This window comes from Elephas maximus, chromosome 1, assembly GCF_024166365.1.
Source record: "Elephas maximus indicus isolate mEleMax1 chromosome 1, mEleMax1 primary haplotype, whole genome shotgun sequence".
In the NCBI taxonomy this organism is placed as follows: Eukaryota; Metazoa; Chordata; class Mammalia; order Proboscidea; family Elephantidae; genus Elephas; species Elephas maximus.
Window position 1 is genome coordinate 93,379,886 of NC_064819.1, and position 11,130 is coordinate 93,391,015.

Here is an 11,130-nt window from a genome sequence, read left to right on the forward strand (position 1 = left end):
AAAAAAAGTATACTTTGCAGCTGTTGGGTGGAGTGTTCTGTACGAGTCTATGAGGTCAAGTTGGTTGATTTTAGCAATTAGGTCTTCCGTGTCTCTATTAAGCTTCTTACTGGAAGTCCTATCCTTCTCCGAAAGTGGTGTGTTGAAGTTTCCTACTATAATTGTGGAGATGTCTATCTCACTTTTCAGTTCTGTTACAGTTTTTTTTATGTATCTTGCATCTCTGTTACTGGGTGCATAAATATTTAATATGGTTATATCTTCCTGATCAATTGTCCCTTTAATAATTATGTAGTGTCCTTCTTTATCCTTTCTGGTGGATTTAACTTTAAAGTCTATTTTTTCAGAAATTAATATTGCTACTCCTGCTCTTTTTTGATTATTGTTTGCTTGATATATATTTTTCCATCCTTTGAGTTTTAGTTTGTTTGTGTCTCTAAGTCTAAGGTGTGTCTCTTGTAGGCAGCATATAGACAGATAGTGTTTCTTTATCCAGTCTGAGACTCTCTCTCTCTTTATTGGTGCATTTAGTCCATTTACATTCAGCATAATTATAGATAAGTGTGTTTAGTGCTGTCATTTTGATGCCTTTTTGTGTGTGTTGTTGACAATTTCATTTTTCCACTTACTTTTTTGTGCTGAGATGTTTTTCTTTGTAAATTGTGTGTTCCTCATTTTCATAGTATTTGACTTTATGTTTGCTGAGTCATTATGTTTTTCTTGGTTTTTATTTTGAGTTATGGAATTGTTAGACCTCTTTGTGGTTACCTTAATATTTACCCCTATTTTTCTAAGTAAAAACCTAACTTGTATCGTCCTATATCGCCTTGTTTTCCTCTCCATATGGCAGTTCTATGCCTCCTGTATTTAGTTCCTCTTTTTGATTATTGTGATCTTTTACATAATGACTTCAATGATTCCCTGTTTTGAGCATTTTTTTCTTTTTAAAATTAATCTTAATTTGTTTTTGTGATTTCCCTATTTGAGTTGATATCAGGATGTTCTGTTCTGTGACTTTGTGTTGTGTTGGTACCTGATATTATTGATTTTCTGACCAATTTCCTTTAGTATTTCTTGTAGCTTTCGTCTTGTTTTTGCAAATTCTGTAAGCTTGTGTTTATCTGTAAATGTTTTAATTTCACCTTCATATTTGAGAGAGAGTTTTGCTGGATATATGATCCTTGGCTGGCAGTTTTTCTCCTTCAGTGCTCTGTCTATGTCATCCCATTGCCTTCTTGACTGCATGGTTTCTGCTGAGTAGTCTGAACTTATTCTTATTGATTGTCCTTTGTAGGAGACCTTTCTTTTATCCCTGGCTGCTTTTAAAATTTTCTCTTTATCTTTGGTTTTGGCAAGTTTGATGATAATATGTCTTTGTGATTTTCTTTTTGGGTCAATCTTACATGGGGTTTGATGAGCATCCTGGATAGATATCCTTTCGTCTTTCATGATGTCAGGGAAGTTTTCTGCCAACAGATCTTCAACTATTCTCTCTGTATTTTCTGTTATCCCTCCCTGTTCTGGAACTCCAATCGCATGCAAGTTATCCTTCTTGATAGAGTCCCACATGATTCTTAGGGTTTCTTCATTTTTTTTAATTCTTTTATCTGATTTTTCTTCAACTATATTGGTGTCAATTGCTGTATCCTCCAGCTCCCACACTCTGCATTCCAATTGCTCAATTCTGCTCCTCTGACCTCCTATTGTCTAATTCTGTAATTTTACTGTTAATCTTTTGGATTTCTGAATGCTGTCTCTCTATGGATTCTTGTAGCTTATTAATTTTTCCACTATGTTCTTGAACTATCTTTTTGATTTCTTCAACTGCTTTATCAGTGTGTTCCTTGGCTTTTTCTGTAGGTTGCCTTATTTCATTTCTGAGGTCATCCCTGACGTCTTGAAGCATTCTGTAAATTAGTTTTTTATATTCAGCATCTGGCAATTCCAGGATTGTATCTTCATTTGGGAAAGATTTTGATTCTTTAATTTGGGGAGTTGTAGAAGCAATCATGGTCTGCTTCTTTATGTGGTTTGATATTGACTGCTGTCTCCAAGCCATCTATAAGTTATCGTAACGATTTATTTTATATTTGCTCACTGAGTCTCATCTTTTGTTTTCTTTCAATATATGTAGATGGGCTACTAGATTGTGCTGTTTTGATTGTTGTAGCCTTTGAATCCCTTATGTCCTATTACTTGGTGGTTTGGGCTGTTACCAGCTATATAAGCCTAAGAGTCTATTCACTATTCTTGAGTAGAATCTGATTTTTGGTCACCACATGTGTGGTGTAGACTGTCACCTATTCACTTAGAGGAGTAGTGGTGATAGTTGTGTGCACCAGATTCTAGTAGCAGCAGGGGGTCACACTCCAGGGGAGGCAGGTTGCTGACAGGCTTCCCCCAAGTGCCAGCGAGGTAGGTGTGTCTCTATTCCTAAAGCACTTTGGTGGGTGGGCTTTGCAGCTGTACCTTAGGCACCCAATGCATGTACCTCTACAGATTGGTAGGTGTCACTATCCTCAGACCCCTATAGCAGGAGGCTAGGTGGTTTGGGTGGAGCTTCAGCCCTCAGTGGGTCAGTTAGGGCTCTGTTTAATAGGTAGAGATATCAGACCTGGGAAACTTGTCTTTTCAGAAATCCACTAAAACAATTACAGTCAGACCACTATCAGAACTGCCTTTGCATTATAATAGCCACCTTGTTGCCTGTAGGGATGAAAGTCCAAGACTGTGGAGCTCATATGCTTGGCTGGTGCTGGTTCTGTATTTTTAGTCCAATTTCAGGAAGTCAGGGAAGGATTTTTGGTCCCTGGGTTTTTTGTAGCTGCTTCTCAGGGCAGGAGAATGGGTTAGGAAAAGACAAAAAAAAAAAAAAAAAACCCACAGAGCACTTCACTCTCTGGGGCAGGAAATTCCAATGTTAATGAAGCCACCTGTGAAGGGGAGGGGAGGGATCAGATAGATAGGAGAGAGTAGCACCCAGGAATATAGACAAAGTTACTTATCTTGCTTGGTGATGGCTGTTTTATCTGATCTGTAGCCTGGGTGCGTTGGCTGGGTGGAGATTGCCCCCGAGGGTCAGGCCCCCTGCTTGTGCTGTCTCAGAAGCCGTGGTCAGTTCCTCTGCTCCCAGTCCAAAGCCCAGCACCAAGGTTCCCTAGCTGGGACGCCGCACTCCAGGCTCCAAAACCAGTCACTGCCTCCCGGTGACTTCTCCTCCTGTCAGCCGCATCACTGCGCTGCCTGCATGTGCTGGCTGGGCTGCCCCCGAGGTCACTTCAGGAGGCTAGGGCTGCATCCCGTGTTTGCGCCGTCTCAGGATGCCGTGCTCAGCTCCCCTGCACCCAGTCCAAAGCCCGGCGCCAAGGTTTTCTGACCGGGACCCTGGCTCCAGGCTCCAAAAAGTCACTGCTTCCCCATGGTTGCTCATTCTCTCGTTAGCCCCGACAGTGTGCAGCCTGCTTGCGCTGGCTGAGTCTCTACAGAGGTTACCCCAGGAGGCTAGGGTTTAGGGCTGTTTCCCATGCCTGCCCCACCTCAGCAAGCCGCGATCAGCCCCTCCACTCAGCACCCAGGAACCGTGAGGGCTCAAGGCAGTGGCACAGGTCGCCGGTTCCAGAAGCGGTCGCTGCTTCAGGGTGCAGCTTTTTGCTCCCATCACTCAGGTCAACTCTTTAGATCTGTGTTTGATAGTCAGGGTTCATAGATTGTCATGTATGTGATTGATTCACTTGTTTTCCCGAGCCTTTGTTGCAAGAGGGATCTGAGGTAGCCTCTACCTAGTCAGCCATCTTGGCCCCGCCTCCCTATTTTTAGTTTGAGGAACCGCCATACTATTTTCTACAACAGCTGTGCCATTTTTCACTCCCACTAGCAATGGATAAGTGTTCTAATTTTTCAACATCCTCATTTGTAATTTTGTGTGTTGTTGCTTGTTCTTAATCTTTGCCACCCTGAAACCAAAAATAAATAAATAGATAAACCTGTTGCCATCAAGTTGATTCCGACTCATAGCTATTCTATAGGACAGAGTAGAACTGCCCCATAGGGTTTCCAAGGAGCGGGTTGATGGATTCAAACTGCGGACCTTTTGGTTAGCAGCCAAGCTATTAACCACTGTGCTACCAGGGTTCCTTAGCCATCGTAGTGGGAGTGAAATGGTAAATCTCATCATGGTTTTGATTTGCATCTCTCTGATGGCTAATGATGCTGAGCATCTTTTCATGTGTTTGGTGGCCATCTGAATGTCCTTTTTGGTGAAATGTCTATTCAAGTCCTTTGCCCATTTTATGATTGGATTATTTGCTTTTTGTTGCTAACAAAGTTTTATACGTATTTTGGTTATTAGATTCTTGTTGGATATATGGTTTCCAAAGATATTTGCCATCAGTAACTCGTCTTTTCACTTTTTTGGTAAAGTCTTTTGATGAATGAAAGCTTTAAATTTTTATGAGGTGAAAAAAAAATTTTTTTTTTTTCCAGAGATACATACTTAGGAATGTAGGGATGAAGTATCATGAGGCCTGGGGTTTGTTTTAAAATACTTCAGCTAAGGAAATAGAAAGAACAGAAGATACAAATGTGGCAACATCTTGATAACTACTGAAGCTGGGTGTTGGATACATGGGGCTTATGACACTATTTACTACTTTGTGTGTTTTTTCAAATGTCTGTAATAACAAAAATCATTACATTATTGACCACAAATTCTAGAAAAAAATATTTAAAAATTATACCATGTAAATATACATGTAACATTTGCTATTTCAGTATTCTTCACAGGTATAATTCAGCAACATTATCATATGCAACAATCGACCATTATGTTTCCACATTTTTTCATCACCCTTAACAGAAGTTCAGTGTCCCCTAAGCAATGAATTTCCCCCTTTTCCCCTTCCTCCTGCCCGCCCCTGGTAACCAATAATAAACTTTTGTCCCTATAGACTTGCCTATTCTAGATATTTCATGTAAGTGGGATCATACACTATTCGTGCTTCTGTGGCTAACTTACTTCTCTCAGCAAAATGTTCTCAAGGTATGGAAGGTAGTGAAGTAAGGTGTTGAAAACACGGAAGCATTTATTAGAATTTTATTTCTCTTTATGCCTAAGTAATGTTCATTGTATGTACGTACCATATTTTGTTTACCCATTCTTTTGTTGATGGGCATTTAGGCAGTTTCCACTTTTGGCTTTTGTGAACTGTGTTGTACTAAACACTGGTGTACAAGTATCTGCATTCCTACTTTCAATTCTTTTGGGTATATAGCTAGCAGTGCAATTGCTGGATCATATGGTAATGCCATGTTTAATTTTTTTGAGGAACCACCAAATTGTTTTCCACAGTGGCTGCACTATTTTAAAATCCCACCAGCAGTGGATGAGGGTTTCAATTTCTCCACATCCTCACCAACACCTATTGTTTTTCATTTTTTTAATCATTGTTATCTTAAACAAACAAAAAAACAAACCTGCTGCCGTTGAGTCGATTCCGACTCAGAGCCACCCTGAGTGATAGTCATCTCAGTGGGTGTAAAGTGTATCTCATTGTGGTTTTGATTTGCATCTCCCTGATTTAATGATGGTGAGTTTCTTTTCATGTGCTTGTTGGCCATTTGTATACCCTCTTTGGTGAAATGTCTGTTCAAGTCCTTTGCTCATTTTAAAATTGGGTTGTCTTTTTGCTAAGTTTTAGGAGTTCTTTATATATTCTGGGTATTAAACTCTTAGCCAATATCTGGCTTTCAAAAATTTTCTCACAAACTGGGAACAAAAATTTTTAATTTTGTTGAGGTCCGATTTATTTTCTTTTGTTGCCTGAATGTTGGTGTCATATCTAAGATTCCATTATTAAAAACTAGGTCCCAAAACATTACTATGTCTTCTTCTAAGTTTTATGGTTTCAGTTTTTACATTTAGATCTTTGATTCATTATCAGTTTGTTTTCTACATGATGTGAGGTATAGTCCAGGTTCATTATTTTGCTTGTGAAGTCCAGCTGTCCCAGCACCATTTATTGAATAGACTCTTCTTTTCCCACCTAGCACCCTTATTGAAAATCAACTGACCACAGATGTATGGGTTTACTTCTAGACTCTCAATTCTATCCCATTGGTCTGTGTGTCTATCATTATACCAGTACCAGACTGTTATGATTACTGAAGCTTTGTAATATGTTTTGAGATCAGAAGTCTAAGTCCTCCTACTTTGTTCTTTTTCAAGATTGTTCTTCTTTTTCAACACTGCTTTGAGTTGGAATCGGCTCGATGGCAATGGGTTTGGTTTGGCTATTTGGGACCCCTTGCCATTCCATATCAATTTGAGGACTGGCTTTTCCATTTCTGCAAAGATGGCTGTTGGAATTTGGATGGATATTGCTGAGCAGGATTTTAAACATCCTGTGGAGTTCACCTTCCTACTCCTCACTACACTCATGAAGCTCAATCTGTGTTTCTGTGAAAAAAGGAATCTCAAAGGCAAAGAAAGATTTGATTTGTCAAGGTCAGATTTTCACTGACAATATGCTTCATAGGCACTAAACAGCTCCCTCCCCAAACTCATTCCCACTCTCACAAGTGTATTTCAGAAAAATAAACATGAAGACATGCATTGACAGAACCACGGAGCCTCTACAAATGTTCGTTCTCTTTCATTAAAAAATTTGAGTTATAAAGGTATCGATTCATAAATAGTAATGGGGCAGGGGTGACACTTAGTTCCTTACCCTGAAACCAAATATCCTGAGCTTCTGGGACTCCCTTTGCCAACGCCAGTCTCTTCCTCCACCCCCGAAGAGGAAGCTCTGCTTACTCAACTCTGAGGTCACATTTGTTCAATTCTACAGGCCCACCTAGGCCCCATTTCCACTTTGCCCAAGAAAAGGACCAATCACTGTCCAAGGAGGGCAGAGAAGGTAGAGAGACCACATTTGCAGGGCTGTGGAAAGGAAGTGTTCCCAGGCGAGGGTGGGACTTCCTGTGCGAGAGAGGAAGTCAGGCTTTTCATTTTAACAGAGTCATTTCCCTGTCAAAGAGGAGTTGATTCTGCAAAAAGACAGAGTCTAAAGGAAGGCAGAACTACCTTTTCGGCACCCCTAGCAGATCCTGCCACGGACCTATAGTCTTCAAGTCTGAGTCTAGGGCCTCCTACCCTTATGGCAGGGGTGCAGCTCAGAAAATCCCATAGATGCTGACCCTGGCCAGGGAGATGCTCTCTGTGCACTGGTACCGGCCTTTCTCATACAGGACGTACAGCTGAGGAGCCTGGCCCTCCCCACTCATGTTGCCCTCCAGTACTGCCAAGGAGGAGTAGCCACTGGGCCCTGGCCATAGCTGGAGTCTCTCCTTCTGCCAGGAGGTACCATTGCTGAAGCTCCAGCGCAGAGTCAGGTTCACTCCTGGGGAGACAGCAGAGTCAGAGAAAGGAGGGCCTCTGCCCAGACCCTCTCTGGCCATGGAGGCATCCCCAGCTGACCCCACCCCTCAGTCACTCACGGAACTCTTGATGGGCTGGGTTGGAAAAGAAGACAATGCCGCTGTTGGTGGCCAGAGCTCCTGCGGCTACCACGGGGTCCACAAGTTCTTGGTCAAAGGTCACATCACGGGGCCGCAGTGTGTCACAGGCATCATAGCTGCGGAGGATCATTCGGCAGTGGCAGTGGTAGTTGTTCTGGTTCCTGGTGTTGATGACGACGGAGCCATCGGGGAGCTCATAGGGCTGAGGGGAAGAGACCAGGGCCTCAACAAAACCTCATGGGAGGAGAAAGGGCAAATGCCTCTGTCTCCGACGGGAACAAGGGTAGGTGAGACAGAGCTAGGCAGCCAGGCCCTGTGTCTGAAGGGAAACGGTGCCCTGGAAAACAGTGCCAGAAGAGTGGATGGGAAGAGCCATGGACACCTGACCTGGCACTCATCAGGACTGAAATCACGTTCCTGCTTGGGCTGGCCATAGGGGATGCCAGTGACCCCACTCCCATAGCGCCAGGAGGCCCCGTGGTCATCGCTGAGGAGGCAGAAGACCCCATCCCGCTCCAGCGTCCCATGGCCACACACGATGAGTCGGCCCTTCCGTGGCTCCCGCTGTTTCTGTGGGAAGGAGAGTTGGGCGTCACAGAGGGAGACACTGCAGGGGCTCAAAGGCAGGGAAGGGGTACCCACACCACACGGAACCTACCACTTCTCATATGTAAGGACACATCTGGCCCCCTTCAGTCTTGTCCTTGCTCCCTGAGGGTTCCAAGAGTATCCCATAAACACCCACTGCCTGAATTAAGAGGCTTTTTTTCAGAATAAGCTCCTTCAGGACATCCAAGGTATACAGCTGTACAGGCTGTGCAGAGCACAAGCGGACCCAGGCAAGGGGGGTACATAGGAACTTAAACCCAAACCTGTTCTCCTTGTCAAGCTCTGTACCTTGGCACAGGCTTGTGTCTTCTGAAAGAAAAGGGTGCCTTTTTCTAATTTGTACCACACAGGCTAGTGTAGCCCTGGTGACAATCCCGAAATGGGAAGGCACTGGCAACATTCCATCTCTCCCTGGTAGGCTGTTCCTTCCAGGCTATCCCCTTCTTCCATGGAATCCCACACAAGATGGAAAATCTGATGCCACAGGATCTTCTCCTTGGGAAGGAGTCAATTTTTTTTGTGGAAAGAGGAAAGAAGTCCATTTTGGGGCATCCCTCAGACTTTCCACAAAGCAGCACCTCTACCCATCTCCCAGGACAGACACCTGAATGCCAGAACCTGGTCCGGGGGCAAACATCTCAGTGCCGATGTCCAGAGAGAGGTTCTGGGGTTTGCTCCAGGAAAGGCCATCGTCCTTGCTCCACACCAACATGGTGGAGGCCACCTTGCAGCCGAACTTGTGAGCGCAGAGGGAGTAGAAAAGGAACACCACTCCTGTCTCAGCGTCGTTCACCACCGCCCCCAGGTTCAGCCCGTCGGGGGTCTCCCCATCATCTATGATGAACTCTGTTGGGGACCATGTGTTGCCTGAAGAAAAAAGGCAAGACACCCAAGGTGAGCACTCAGGAGAGATCCTTTCCACCCCAAAATCATTGCTGTCACGTCAGTTCCGATTCATCATGACTTCATGTGTACAGAGCAAAACTATGCTTCATAGGGTTTTCATGGCTGTGACCTTTTGGAAGCAGATTGCCAGGCCTTTCTTTTAAGGCACCCTTGGGTATGTTCAAACCACCAAGATTTCAGTTACTAGCTGAGCGCTTAGCCATTTGTGCCACCCAGGGAATATTTCTTTTCGCCACCTCCTGTGCTCCTTTGTATTCCTCAAATACTCTTCCTTGGGGCCTTTGCACAGACTGTAACCTCTATCTGGTCACCCTTCCTCCACAAGGCTCACTGTCACCTCCTTTGAGTCTTTGCTCAAATATCACCTATTTAAAATCGCAATCCCTCAAATGCCAGCATTTCTCATACCTCTTGCTGTTTTTGACTCCCTTGCATTTATCGCCTTCCAATACAAAAATAAATTTACTTATTATGTTTATTGTCTGTCTGCCCCCGACAGAACATAAGCCTTGCGAGGAGAGGCTTGTTTTGTTCACGGCTGTATTCATAGAGGAGTTGCTGGGTGGTGCAAATGGTTACTAAGCTTGGCTGCTACCTGCGAGGTTGGAGGTTTGAGTCCACCTAGAGATGCCATGAAAGAAAGGTGTGGCAATCTGCTTCTGAAAAATCAGCCATTGAAAACCCTATGGAGCACAGTTCTACTGTGACACACATGGGGCTGTCATGAGTAAGAGTTGACTAGATGGCAACTGGTTTTGGTCTGTATTCACAAAACCTAGAACACTGCCTGGTATATAGTAGATGATCAATAAATGTTGATTGAATAAATGCTCAACTCCTTGGTAACCCTAATCTCCAGATAGATCCCTGTCCTGGGTACCTTCTCTCCTTTAGGTTCCTCTTCCTCTTAGTGACCCAGGCCTCTAGCCCTCCAAGTTCCCCTATCCTAAGGGCCCTGGCAACTTACAGGCTCCCCACCCATGCAGCCTACACTCATTCTTGCCATCCAGGCATCGTTATACCCTGGTCAATGGACCTCCGCAAAGCGATGAACTTGGCCCCCATATCTGACGCGGACATTTTTCGGGCCTCAGAGAAGGCAAGGAGAGTGCCCCGAGGAGTGGCCGTGATGAGCGGGATGCGGAAGGTGTCCACAGAGCCGATCTGCTTCCCGCTCACCCACAGCAGTTGTTCCATGGTCACCAACGGCCGCACCTGCGATGGGAGGAGTTTGTCAGGACAAACTTGTGAACTTAGCATGTGGGGACAGATGGACTGCGTCTCGGACTCAAGTTCCCCGAGACAGGAAGGTGATGGGAATTTGGAGCAGGAGTGGGGGTCCCAGAACAAGGATGAAAAACCTGCTGGAGAGTCTGGAGCGAAGCTGGGTCTCTGAGCGGGGAGAGGCAAGGAGGTGAGGAGTCCACAGGGAAGGGACCCAAAAGAGGGGGAGTGGGGCTGGGAACGGGGAGGGGGCGGGAGTGGTCCGGCGCAAAGAGGCTCAGCCGCCCGCGTTCCTGGTAACACCAGGCATAGACCGGCCGCGCGGGTTGGGGAAGGGGCTGAGCGAGAGGTAACTCACCAGACTGAAGTCGTCCTTTGGCCCGGCTTCGAATCCTACCAGAGACAACAGCAGCAGGAGGGTCCCGGCAAACACCCGAGCCCCATAGTCTCTCCAGATCCCCAGCATTCGCGGTCCCCGGGGTCTACCTAGGAACGCTGTGCTCAGTTGCTCCACCGTCATTGCTCCCACTCGGTGGCCGCAACACCTGCCCCCTGAGCTAGACAAGGGCTGGAGCTGGTGGGCTGACCCGCCTCTTTAAACTCGCGGGTACCATCCACCCAGACCGCCACGCCCGCTTGCCGCCGGGCCGGGCTTCCGTGACTCTAATTGGCCTCACGCGCTGCAGGCCCTCACGTCACCAGCCGGCGCCGGCGAACTCGCTTTCCAATTGGCCCTCCTAAAGCTCGGAGCGCGTGACCCGGACCGAAGTTGATTGGCTGTGGTGGAGACTCGTCATTCCGCATGAGCCTTTTTATTGGTCACAGCGCCTAGGGCGCGTCTGAGGGGGCGGGGCCTATTTTAAAGAGCCAGGCGGG

The 11,130-nt window shown here is 45.6% G+C and overlaps 1 protein-coding gene across 1 annotated transcript; it reads right to left on the minus strand.

The window, feature by feature from the left end:
- Nucleotides 1-6,634: 6,634 nt before the first annotated feature.
- NEU1 (neuraminidase 1) lies at nucleotides 6,635-10,939 on the minus strand. Its single transcript, XM_049889144.1, has 6 exons — nucleotides 10,613-10,939; nucleotides 10,053-10,245; nucleotides 8,729-8,991; nucleotides 7,903-8,085; nucleotides 7,495-7,717; nucleotides 6,635-7,397 (listed from the first exon to the last, which is right to left on the minus strand). The coding sequence occupies exons 1-6, from the start codon at nucleotides 10,772-10,774 to the stop codon at nucleotides 7,171-7,173; spliced, it is 1,251 nt and encodes a 416-aa protein (XP_049745101.1). The 5' UTR covers nucleotides 10,775-10,939; the 3' UTR covers nucleotides 6,635-7,170.
- Nucleotides 10,940-11,130: the final 191 nt, after the last annotated feature.